Source organism: Schistocerca gregaria, chromosome 2, assembly GCF_023897955.1.
Source record: "Schistocerca gregaria isolate iqSchGreg1 chromosome 2, iqSchGreg1.2, whole genome shotgun sequence".
NCBI lineage: Eukaryota > Metazoa > Arthropoda > Insecta > Orthoptera > Acrididae > Schistocerca > Schistocerca gregaria.
In genome coordinates, this window is record NC_064921.1 from 337,579,470 (window position 1) to 337,593,350 (window position 13,881).

At 42.6% G+C, this 13,881-nt stretch overlaps 1 protein-coding gene across 1 annotated transcript in view; it reads right to left on the minus strand.

Moving 5' to 3' along the window:
• Positions 1–12,781, minus strand: part of LOC126336990 (serine protease HTR4) — a 432,596-nt gene extending 419,815 nt beyond the window's left edge. Inside the window, exon 1 of the mRNA XM_050001226.1 lies at positions 10,487–12,781. Within this exon, the coding sequence (XP_049857183.1) occupies positions 10,487–10,799 (313 nt within the window). The 5' untranslated portion in view covers positions 10,800–12,781. The remainder of the gene's footprint in view (positions 1–10,486) is intronic.
• Between the last annotated feature and the right edge of the window lie 1,100 nt (positions 12,782–13,881).

Consider the following 13,881-nt stretch of genomic DNA (forward strand, 5'->3'; position numbering starts at 1 on the left):
ACATCCTCTTGACATAGACATCATTAGAGATGGATCACAAACTCGGGATGTTTGAAAGATGGGGAATGAAGCCGGCCGTGGCCTTTCGAAGAAAACATCCCGGAATTTGTCTGTAACGATTTAGGAAAATCACTGAAAACCTAAATCTGGATGGCCCGACGCGTATTTAAACTGTCGTCTTTCCGAATGTAGTCCAGCGTGCTAATTACTGCGCCACTTCGCTTGGTTGGACACCCCAGAGCTATGCAGTTGATACGCCGGGAACGCTTAAGAGGAATAATTTAAAACATTGTACAAATTTCGACGTCGGTGGTACCCCGGCAGCAATGCTGTTGACGAAGAGAACACGGCAAGTGCCATAGTCTGATTTCCCAGAAACTTTGCCCAGTGGAAGAGGGATCAAAAATAAGCGAACACTTGTCTCAGCTTATCCTAAGTTACTCGATCGCTTCTGAGATAACGACTGTCAAAGTATTCGTGTACTTTATGTGCCTTTCAGGGGTAAATTATCACTCGCAGTGGCTAGCGGTGCGGTTTCGCGCTTTTCTGCTCCGTGTTCGAAATCCGACTATTACGTTTATTTTTGGTTTTCATTTATCTACTCATGTCGGTAGGAGAGCACTACACGACTGTTTCCCAACGTTGACAGAAATCACGTTGTCGTTGTTCGTCTACTAATAGTATGTGTGATGAATTAATTCAGAAATGAAAAACAATGAATAACAAAATTATTTCGTATTTTTATCGCTGAAATTTCTGTGGTGTATCTTGATTCATAACAATGGCCAGCGCCAGTTTTCGGTAAAGTGATCCGTTATGTGTGGTTTGTCGCGAAATTATTGCCAACGAGTGAAATCTTCAGCAATGCCAACGATGTTTTTTTGCCAAGTGAGAAATTTCATTGTGGCAAACCAGTCTTCGCGCGATGCTCGTGGTATTCTAACTTTCTATGTTTCGAATGTTCCTACGATCGGTATCATCCAAGGGAATGTGCTACGTCTTCCTGGACAACAAAGGTAATAAGAAAAAAATAATAAATAATGTAATAATTGATATAAAACTAAAATGTAAGAATATGAGAATTTAAAAACACTGTAACCCCTGAAAATACCGTTCACACATTTATTATTTAGTAAATACATGATACTTATTGTGAAACAAAGCTGTACTTTTACAATTAATAAAACACCCTTGTATCCCGCAACTTGATAAGATACAGTCGTGTAGTAACCTTCCACGGACATGAGTAGATAAACGCAAAATAAATTAATTAAATAAATAAAAACAGTGAATCGGGTTGCGCACACGGGACGCAAAAGTGAGAAGCTGTGACGTTAACCACTGCGCCACCATTTTGGCTGAGATATCGAGCGCTTGAAGGCATCTAAATTACATAGAAAACTTTGACCGCCATGTTCTAAGAAACGGTGGAATATCTATGGATAAGCCAAGACAAGCGTTAACTTAATTTGACTCCTCTTCCACTGTTTCTTGGAAATTAAGTATTGGCATTTTCCGTGTCCTCTTTAAGCACCTCATTATGGCCCAAACCCTCTGACACGAGTCGAAATTGAACTAAGTGAAGGTTAGTGACAGATTATGTCGTATTTCTTTATTTATAAACAGTATTTCTGCTGGGTAGCCCCGCTTACTCCATTATATCGATTCGTCAGCGTAGCTGTAGCTCCATGATTAATCTCCAGTTAAAACTTAAGTGTTTGGCAGAGGGTTCATAGATTCACTTTCAGACTGTTTTGGACAGTTACGTGGGAAAAATGAACAACCAAAAATTTCCGTGAGAACTATTGTTTCTCTTTTTTTGTTACGGTGGCCATTTCCTCTATGTACATCGAAGTCAACAAAATAATTGATCATTTAGAGGCGAAAGTTGGAGATTGAAATTTCGAGATCTAGCCACACCGAAAGAAAGGAACCTTTGTTTCTATTATCGCCACCTCTACTCGCTTATCATACCCGTGGTACTCTCTTCCGTATTTCGTGATAATAGAAAATGCTCTGCCCTTCTTTAAACTTTTTCCATGTCCTCCATCAATCATATCTTATAGGGAACCCGTATCGCACAGTAATATTCTACAAGAGAATTAACAAACATAGTGTTGGCAGCCTTTTTAGCTAATTTGTTGTACATACTAAATGTTACACCAATTAAAGTACGTCTTCCACGCAACGTTCTGTATGTGATGTTTCCAATTTAAGTTCGTAATTTAATTCCCTAGGACATTAATTTGTGTGATTTATGGTATAACCGAAACTCTGGACGAATTACTACTTTTCGCACCATGCAGATATCTTCTCTAAATCATTTTGTATTTTTTTCATCTTCAGGTGGCTTTAATAGACACTAGCCACCATCATAAGCTGCAGACAGTCTAAGATTGTCTCATATCATTTATATAGACCATGAACAACAGAGGGTTTATAATGCGTCACTGGAGAACCGCAGATATAACTTTAGTTTCACTAAATGACTTCCCGCCAATTACTATAAATTGTGACTTTTCTGACAGAAAGTCGTGAATATAGCGGCACAGGTGAGACGATATTCCATAGGCTCAAAATTTGAATTGGAAGCCGCTTGTGAGAAACGATGTCGAACGACATGAAATCATTTTGAAATCCCTGTCGATAAGAGGCATTATTTCTTGTGAATAAAAAGCCAGTTGTGTTGCAGAAGAACGATATTTTCTGAATCCGTTAAGGTTACGTGTCAGTGGATTGTTTCCTTCGATGTACTTCATAATGTTGTAACACTATACCTTTGCTAAATCAAACCTCGACATATTTCTCGGTAAGTCCAGCCAGTTGTCCGGGCACTTAAAAAAGTCAACAAATCGAAGATATCTGATGCGCCCTGGTACACTTGACAAATCGAAGCGATTGTCAATGATAGATATCCCGCAAAACATTGTACAATTCGAAGTCAGCGGCTGTGTAACATTTGGCAATTCGAATTCTTGTTTGATTTAACTCTTCGCGACACACTTTTGTTTTCGAAACACTCCACAACGAACTACAGCACATAAAACATTTGTAAAAACGACTTCAAAGCTGTACAAGCGATTCTCGAAGAAAAGAATGAGCTTATCGAGGTGCACAATGTGGAGTGAAAAGAAAAGAATGCATCGAAGGTAGGGAGGTAACGGCATCGTAAAGGTGTATTCCTGAGTCTTGATCATTGACTTCTTCACAAAGTAAAGTGAAGTTTTCTTGTGTATTTTCGGAAATTTTTATGCCCCTTTCTGAGTAAAAATCCGACGATCTTTTGATTTTAATTATAAATATGAGTTTTTAAACCACTTTGTAAATAGATAGGAATGTCATTGAATTTAAAGTATGATTTGTAACTTTTTTCGGCTTATTCTTCGTTCTGCCTCGAGCACTCAAGCTTTTGTTAAATCGAATTCTCAATTATTCGAATTTTTTGGGAGGTTCCTTGAACTGCCAGTTACTAAGAGTTGACTGTATACATGATATCTTTTAGTCTCTCCCCTGCAGCTGTATTTTTACTAGTAATGTGGGATACATTCCATCTTTCCAACTAATAAGTCTTATTCAGAACAGATGCGTTTCGATTTATTTTAAAGCTCTTCGGTGATTAGTTTTCTTAGCCCCTACTTCAATTCCTAAAGTTCTTTTATACACAGAATAGAATGTTCACTCTACAGCGGAGTGTGCTCTGATTTGAAACTTCCTGCCAGATTAAAACTGTGTGCTGGACCGAGACTCGAACTCGGGATCTTTGCCTTCCGCGGGCAAGTGCTGTACCATCTGAGCTACCCAAGCACGACTCACGAACCGTCCTCACAGCTTTCATTCCGCCAGTACCTCGTCTCCTACCTTCCAAACTTCACAGAATCTCCCCTGCGGGCCTTGCAGAACTAGTAGTCCTGGAAGAAAGGATGTTGCAGAGGCATGGCTTTGTCACAGCCAGGGGGATGTTTCCAGAATGAATCTTTCACTTTTCAGCGTACTGTGTGCTGATTTGAAACTTTCTGGCAAATTAAAAATGTCTGCCGGACCGAGACTCGAACTCGGAAATCGAGTCTCGGTCCAGCACACAGTTTTAATCTGCCAGGAAGTTTCTTTTATACACAGTTGTTCGGTTTACATCACATTGCACTTTCCTGATACACAATACACCGAAATTTTCATGTTTTGTAAAGTATACAAGATAGGTGTGACTTTATAAAACACGAAAACGGTAATAGATCCCGTGTCAGTGAAGTGCAGTGTGATATAAGCCAAACATCAGTTTGTAGAAGTACATTATGAAATAAAATAGGAGGGAAGAAAACAGACCACTGAAGCTGTTTCAAAATAAAACATCTCGCGACTTGTGTAAATAATACTTTTCTTACAGTAGAAAAGATAGAATTTATGCAAAATCACCTGTCTGTTATAATGTGTCCCTAATTTGTTGTCCTATGGTCCTAAGCTGCGTCTAATATTATGCCAAAATTTTCGCGTGAGGTCCGCCTGTAAACAACTATAAAAACTATTTTTTTTCATACCACACGTGTTTCCTCTTTGTGTTCTGAAAGGCACCGTCAGTGGCAAGGTTTCTAGATGCTGTTCTACATGTGTTCGTCTTTTATTGGTTTCACAACTGTTGTTCTGCTTCCTGTCATTCATATTTTCATTAGCACAGCAATAATAATACAAACACACGTTTACTTCATGCAATGTTTTGACTGTTACAGTGCGCTAACGTGCATTTTACAACACAAAAGTGCAACGCGTATCGCATGATACAACTCGTTTTTTTCCAGTTGTATATAGAGCTACCTAACGTGTAAATTATCAACACAATGTCGTTATTGTTGTGTTCTTCTGTCCCAAGACTGATTTGATGAGGGTCTCCATACTAGCCTTCAAGTGGAAGCCTCTTCATTCCGCAGTAGCTACTGCAACCTACATGTATTTGAACCTGATTGCGACATTGATGCGTCGTAGGTTTCCCTCTACAATTTTAGTCATCACACATTCTCTATTACCAAACTGACTATTCCTCGATACCTTAGGATTTGTGCTGTCAATCTGTCCCTTCTTTCAGTCGAGTTGTGCCATAAATTTCTTTATTCCCCAGTTCGATTCAGTACTCCATCATCAGTTGTTCGATCTACGCATCTAATCTTCAGCATTCTTCTGTAGCAGCACATTTCAAAAGACTCTATTCTCTCTTTAGTTAACTGCTTACCGTCCACATTTCACGTCCGTAGAAGGCTACACTCCAAACAAATACCTTCAGAAAAGACTTCCTAGCCGTCATATTTATATTAGATAACAAAATCCTCTATTCCAGAAACGCCTTTCTTGACTTCGCTATCCTACATTATACATGCTCTCTACTTCGGCCATGATGTTATTTTTCTGCCCAAGCAGCAAAACGCATGTAGTACTTATAGTGTCTCATTTCCTACTATAATTTCGTCAGAAGTGACAGTTAATACGGCTACATTCCTACCCTTATTTTACTTTTGTTGGTGTTCATTTTATAATCTCTTCCCAAGACTCTATCCGTTTCGTTCAAGTGCTGTTGTGAACCTTTTACTGTCTCTGATAGAATTATAATACCAATGGCTACCCGCAAAGTTTTTAGTTTTTCTCTCTGAACTTCATTTGCCTTTCCAAATTTCTCGTTGGTTTCCTTTACTGCTTGTTCAGTGTATAAACAGAATAACGTAGATGATAAGCTACGACCCTGTCTCACTCTCTTCTCAATTATTACTTGCGTTTCATTCCCTTCGACTCTTATAACTGCTCTGTGGTACAACTTGTAAATAACCATCCACTCCCTGTATCTTATCCCTGCTTCAAAGTTTAGTTCAGTCAGCATTGTCAAATCTTTCCTTAAATCTACAAATGCAGTAAATGTAGGTGTGTCTTTCATCAGTCTATCTTGTAAGATAAGACCCAGCGAAGTATCGTCTCAGAGGTTTTTATATTTCTCCGGAACTCATCTTATGCGGGGTCTCCTTCTACCAATTTTTTCATTCTCGTGCAAATAATCTGTGTCGATATTTTACAACCGTTGCCTATTAAATTAATAGTTCGGTAATACTCACACCTGTCAGAACAAGCCTTCTTTGGAACAGGAATTATTAAATTTTTCTTGATAGCCGAGGGTATTTCATGTGTCTCATACCTGCTGCACACCATTTGGAATAGTTCTGTCGTGCTGCAGTTCAGCTAAATGTATGACGTAGTGAACAGAGAGCAGACCATTTTTACGTTCGTAGCTCTTAGCTGTCATTGATGGCGGCAGTATAGTTATTTCTTTCTTTTGAGTAGAAGCTTGTGTGAAGTTAAATGATGGAAGACAGAGGTTAAAGTCCAGCAGAAGTCGAGGACCTTAAGAGCCGGACTTGAAAATGGATCTGGATTAAGGGCAAAAAAATACGACCGAGAGATTTTCAAAATGACAGTCACGTCATACGATATTTTGGGAAACTTTGGAAAACCTGCCCCATTGAATCCGCATCCGTTGGGTAAACCAGTACGCCACTGCGCGAAGGTGTCACTCGATGTACACATGAGACATTCTAGTTTGCGATCATAACAATGTGTTGTTAATGTGTGGCAGAGATCGTTGCAATAAGTAAACAATTGACTTCAGCATATGACGAGGTATGTATCATGTGTGCGGAAGATAATCTTCTGCTGATGCACAGCGTCACTCTGGCGAAGGGCGGGTTTATTTCAGAATGAATTTTACATTCTGCAGTGTATTGTGCTCCTTGACAGATTAAAACTCTGTTCCGGACCGAGTAGTTATTGGCCTCTCGCGGGCAAGTGGTCTACGCCCTGTGCTACCGAAGCACAATTCACGACTCGTCCCCACAGATTTACTTCCGGTAGAGGACTTGCCCGCGAAAGGCAAATTATCGTGAGTTCCGGTCCGACACACAGTATTAATCTGCCAGGGAGTTTCAATTTATTACACGACTGCGTACTGAAAAGTAATGTCTCCGAATTTTTTATCTGAAAATTCTTAAAGCTCCTTGCACTAAATAAACGTTATTAATATTGTACATCTTTCTTATTCACGTCTTCGTATTTGTTTCCCAACGCCCTGGCGACAAACACATTTCTCCCAGCGCTCACCTGTTTGTTGATACTGTCACTGTAGAATGTTTGACATACGTAAAATGTAATAGCAGTTGCGAATATAAACAACCATTACCTGTATAACTGAACGACGACAAGAAAGCATTGCAGTATCGTAATGTTTGACTTTGTTGAGCCGGCCGCAGTGGCCATGCAGTTCTACGCGCTACCGTCTGGAACAGAGCGACCGCTACGGCCGCAGGTTCGAATCCTGCCTGGGGCATGGATGTGTATGATGTCCTTAGGTTAGTTAAGTTTCAGTAGTTCTAAGTTCTAGGGGACAGATGACCTCAGAAGTCAAGTCCCATAGTGCTCAGAGCAATCTTTTTTTTTTTTTAACTTTGTTGCACCGCTTCACCACTTTCAAGGTGAAGTCTTCGAAGGTGTTGTTAAAGTTTTTGGAAAAGCTGTTCTTCTGGAGGACGATCGATGACAGTGAACCAAAGGCGGCGTCGGATTGGTGCGAGTATCACAGCGCTCGTGTGTGATCTGGCTTTGTCGTGCTACTAGGAGAGAGTGCCCCATATGTGGACGATCTCTACGAATTCGAAAGTCGATTACAACAAGGTGCTGGACCTAAATGGGATTTTCCAGCTTTCTAGAAATACAGCACAATGAATACAGCACGCGGTTCCTCACTCATTGACATTGTTGCGTTACACACCGCCATGTTAAACGCTACAATTGGGAGACCTCTAGCGGCAGAGGGTTGAAAATTTGTAGAGACTATGAATAAAGTAGTAAAATGTTAATAGCGGTTGTTTTAGCTCAACACCTTTAAGGAGTGTAGCACGTCAAACGGGCCGACTTGGAGCAGAAGAGGCATCACAGGATATTTTAATTTCCAGTGTCTATACTTTTACAAATAAATTCATAAAACTTTGCCAGCATCACCATGAAGGATTCAGGATTCACACTCATTGCAGTGAAAGTTCGAAAACATAACAAAGTAATTTTTTACCTGTGAAATTTCATCATTTCTTCACTTATTAGTGGCTGCATTTGTTGCTATAGGTACACTTTTGTTCATAAGTTAGAGAGATCCTTCGATGAATTTTACACAGCATACATACCATACTTACAGGTGTATGAAAATATAAAATTTATTTAATTTACGAAAAAAGGAATGAGCTGCTATATTTTAAACTTCATCTTCAGAAAAAACACAAATTTTGTAACTTCCTAGCAGATTAAAACGGTGTGCCGGACCGAGACTCGAACTCGGGACCTTTGCCTTTCGCGGGAAAGTGCTCTACCAATGTAGGAGACGAGGTTCTGGCAGAAGTAAAGCTGTGAGGGCGGGGCGTGAGTCGTGCTTGGGTATCTCAGTTGGTAGAGCACTTGCCCGCGAAAGGCAAGGTCCCGAGTTCGAGTCTCGATCGGGCACACAGTTTTAATCTGTCAGGAAGTTTCATATCAGCGCACACTCCGCTGCGGTGTGAAAATCTCATTCTGGACAAATTTTGTAGTTAATTGCCTCAATTTTTACCACAGTTTTTAATAGATTTTGAAAATTCTAGAGTTTCATACACCTTTAAGTATGGTTTATATGCTGTGCAAAATTCATCAAAGAATCTCCCTTACTTATGAAGAAAAGTGTATCTATGATGAAATTTCACATGTAGAAAAAAATTACTTTGTTATGTTTTCGAACATCCACTGCTATGAGTGTGAATTCTGAATCCTTCCTGGTCATGTTGACAAAGTTTTATCAATTTGTTTGTAAAAGTATAGACAGTGAGCTCCAAGTCAGCCCGTTTGACGTCCTACCCCGCCTTAAAGAGATTTAATGTAAAAATTCGGAATCATTGCTTTGCAGCACGTCCTAGTACATTCGAGATGTTTCAGGATGTTGAAAAATTTCGTTGCTTTGGTGAGACCTGTGAACTTTGCAAAAGGGAGCTACGGCTCTTTGCGTGATGACTTAAATCTCCAAGCAGCGTACGGGAATGTTTTGGCGTATAAGAAGCGTATTTCACAACCGTGACATAGGAGATGTAATATTGACTACTGTTGTTGTTGTTGTTGTTGTTGTGGTCTTCAGTCCTGAGACTGGTTTGATGCAGCTCTCCATGCCACTCTACCCTGTGCAAGCTGCTTCATCTCCCATCTCTACGATTTTTACCCTCCACGCTACTCTCCAATACTAAACTGGTGATCCCTCGATGTCTCAGAACATGTCCTTCTTCTACTCAAGTTGTGCCACAAGCTCCTCCCCAATTCTATTCAATACGTCCTCATTAGTTATGTGATCTACCTATGTAATCTTCAGCATTCTTCTGTAGCACCACATTTCGAAAGCTTCTATTCTCCTCTTGGTTCAAATGGCTCTGAGCACTATGGGACTTAACTGCTGTGGTCATTAGTCCCCTAGAACATAGAACTACTTAAACCTAACTAACCTAAGGACATCACACACATCCATGCCCGAGGCAGGATTCAAAGCTGCGACCGTAGTAGTCGCGCGGTTCCGTTCTCCTCTTGTCTAAACTATTCATCGTCAACGTTTCACTTACATACATGGCTGCGCTCCACAGAAATACTTTCAGAAACGACTTCGTGACATTTAAATCTATCCTGGATGGTAACAAATTTTTCTTCTTGAGAAACGCTTTTTTTGCTATTGCCACTCTACGTTTTATATCTTCTCTACTTCGACCATCATCAGTTATTTTGCTCCCCAAATACCAAAACTCATTTACTGCTTTAAGTGTGTCGTTTCCTAATCTAATTCCCTCAGCATCACCCGACTTAATCCGACTACATTCCATTATCCTCGTTTTGCTTTTGTAGATGTTCATCTTATACCCTCCTTTCAAGACACTGTCCATTCCGTTCAACTGCTCTTCCGAGTACTTTGCTGTCTCTGACAGAATTAGAATGTCATCGGCGAACCTGAAAGTTTTTATTTCTCCTCCATGGATTTTAATACCTACTCCGAACTTTTCTTTCGTTTGCTTTATTGCTCGCTCAATATACAGATTGAATAGCTTCGGGGATACGCTACAACCCTGTCTCACTCCCTTCCCAACCACTGCTTCCCTTTGACGCCCCTCGACTGTTATAACTGCCATCTGGTTTCTGTACAAGTTGTAAAGAGCCTTTCGTTCCCTGTATTTTACCCCTGCCACCTTCAGAATTTGAGAATATTCCAGTCGAAAGCTTTCTCTAAGTCTACAAATGCTAGAAACGTAGGTTTGCCTTTCCTTAATGTTTTTTCTAAGGTAAGTCGTAGGGTCAGTATTGCCTCACGTGTTCCAGCATTTCTACGGAATTCAAACAATGAGTACACGTATGATAAAAGATGAGTGATAGAGGCGTGTCAGATATGTAGAGAGGAGGCGGGGTGGGTACGCACGAGTGCAGACGCCGTCGGCGGAGCGCAGCGGCGGCCGGCCCGGCTGGAGCACGCAGAGCAGGCCGGGCCCGCAGGAGCCGTAGAAGCCGTAGGGCCCGCCGCAGGGTTGCGCCTCGGCGCGCGCACACACGCGGCAGCAGCCGCAGGCGTCCCACACGGTGCCCGCGCCGCCCGGGCACTCGGCCGCCGCCACCGGCTCGCACTCGGCGGGCGAGCACACGCACGCGGGCCCCGGCGCCGCCACCAGCAGCGCCGCCCACGCGGGCGCCGCCAGCACCGCCAGCACCACTTGCAGCTGCAGCCGCGACCGCATCTTCTCCTCCGCTCACGCCGCCCGCTCCGCCACAGTCACATCCTCGCGACGCGCACCCGCCGCCACAGTACCTGCCGCTCTCACTGCCGCCGACTACGCCCGATATCTGCGCACTTCCGTTCACTGTACGTTCTGCACGACCACCAACTCTGTCAGCGGTTACCACCTACAAACGATTGTACTCACGTATACATCCTGTACCTGCTTCCTCGCCTGTACTGTCTCTTGCGTATACACCTCAATTTCAGATTATCATCTCCCAACTCGACACAAACAATAATTCCTCTTGTTTTATTTCTATTTCTTCCTCTCCACTCGAAACTATCTACGTTCAGTTCGAAACAAAACGTGATACCTGCAGCCTTCCACCTTGTAGGAACAATTCTTCTGAACGCAGTCGTTTCAGAAACAGCTGACGCAACAGCGTTCCTTCCAACAGGCAGTCAGTCTTCTCAAGTCTACACGACGTCACAACAGTCCAGAGCAAATCTTGTAACTTTCCCTCCAGTAAGCGATTCTTGCGAAACGTTTAGCTAATCACTGCAGTCTTATAGTCGCTGAAGGACAGTCCAGAGCAAATCATATAAAATTATAACTTTCCCTCCAGTAGGCGATTCTTGCGAAACGTTTAGCTAATCACTGCAGTCTTATAATTGCCGAAGAAACACAGCCAGCTTTCCACCAAATAGGGATGAGAAATTTTGATAGTATTATCTCGATGCCATTCTCTAGAAACAGCTGCTGCGACGAAGCCAGTACGCAACCGGAGATGTCAGCATCTTGTACTGCTGCCGATGGTCCAACAGTTGCTTAGAACGTCGAGTATAGACTCTCTTAACGAGTTTATCGCAATTCTGCAACCTCCGAACAGGTTAAGTAATGCAGACAGTATTATATATATCCAATATGGAAACCAATACAACCTTCAGCTCAAAATTATTTTTCAAACCTGCAGCTTTCCAGCTCAGATATATAACAATGTTAACCTTGTATTTTCTCAACAATGTTTTTTTCTCAGTAGCGGAAGCAAAAACCCAGTATTTCACCAATTACGCCGTCTCCTATACGTCCCAATACGAAAGTCACTACAAACAGAATGGCTGCAGCAGCTTTGCTCGAGATTAGGCAGCCGACTCTTGCAACAAGTTCATCGAAATATTAAAGCCGTCACAGATAACAAGTGCGCAGCCTTCCACTTTACAGAAGCTTAACTGAATAATCTGAACGTCTCTCTCTCCAGTTAAGGTTTCAAATACGCAGTCAGTACGCTAGTCTTCAGTGAATCACTACAGCACACCGCTAACGACAGAACACTATTGATATAGCCGTTTTCCTAGACCTTGACGAATTGTACTGTTGGCTTGTGTTTATCGGAACAGTGATAGTCTTACAAAGGTGGAAGTAACACAGCCAGTAATTTGTCTAATTAAGAGGCAGCGTAGTTTTGTTCTTGGCTTGTCATAACTGTGTTGTGATGTACGATTTCACCTGCTCTCCGCAGACCTAAGTAATTGACACTCGCACTGCACTGTTAAATTTCATACGATCTAGGCCTCGACAGTCTGATGGACGTGACACATACAGCAGTCACTATTACAGTCGAGCAAATTATGGCATTCTAATAGCTCTCAATTTCAAATCCACCGTCGAGACATCTCTGTTAGAAATTATTTATCTGGGCATTCGGAAAGAAGTCGGCTCCGTAACTACTATATCACTATATGAGTGGTCATTAGCGCGAACTGCAATGCAAAATCTCTACAGCCCCGTGTGCACTTGGAGACTGTGGGAAAAGAATAGAGACGGCACGCAGCGAAGTAGTCTGGTAGGCTGACCACTTGCGATCATTGCATGGACGCCACCCCGCTCAGGTGTCGGGACAGAGCGCTAGGTGTGCCGGCACGCGGGCGGCTACCGGGGCTGGTCGGGAGCTGTAGCTACGTTCTCGCGCTGCCTGCCGGCCGGGGACCGCGGCGCCACTGGCCGCGCCACACGCCAGCCGCCGCGACGCCGCGCGGGCCATCCCCTCCCCTCCAACCGGACTTACCAGCACGCATGCGCGATAGCCCCACTGCCAGCTCCACGCGTGCGCAGTAGCCCGCTTCTGACCCCGTTTACCGGCGCGATCAGGAACAGGGGCGGCATCTCCGCACTAATTCGCAGTAGGTTCCACTTCCGCTTACACCGACTACAAAAAGATCTCTGAGAAAACCAGACATTAATGTGACGATATATTTATTTTTTTAACATTTACTACTAGTCTCGAACTGGGACAATCTTTAAATGGGTATTGTTCACTTATAAGAATCAAGCATCACTGTTTGTTTTTGTTTGTTTTTCCACAAAGAGGTGGAGCCCCTCCAGGCCCACACCGGTATGATGGCCAACTCAAAAGGTCTGCTCCCATCTCTGTATAAAGGGTAAGTGTTCACTAAAGTGAGGTGTCGCAAGATGGGGGTGCTCCGATATTCGCGTACGTCTGGCTAAGATTAGCCATTTATAAGCGCTCATCTGGAGATAGATAAGGTCGAAAGTCGAACGAAGGGTATCGGTTTAAAGGGCAGAGGGAAAAAATGGTTCAAATGGCTCTGAGGACTATGGGACTTAACTTCTACGGTCATCAGTCCCCTAGAACTTAAAACTACTTAAACCTAACTAACCTAAGGACATCACACACATCCATGCCCCAGGCAGGATTCGAACCTGAGACCGTAGCGGTCGCGCGGTTCCAAATTGTAGCGCCTAGAACCGCTCGGCCAAACTGGCCGGCTCTTCGCTGCACCAACTGCCTATAACATCATATATCTCTGATCTTCTGTTGTATGTTTATAGGGTCATGGCACGCTATAATGAATGGCAGAAGTGTTTACATAGAAACATACACTAAAATACTGAAGTAAATCTGTCTACGAGGATCGCTCAAAAAATAATGCAACATTTTTTTCTGAATACTGCTTGGTTTTGTTTAGGATTCATATACAAGGGATACTTACCCGTGGTCTAGGGGTAGCGTCTTTGATTCATAATCATAAAACGTCTTCGGTCTCGGGTTCGATCCCAGCCACTGCCTAAATTTTGATAA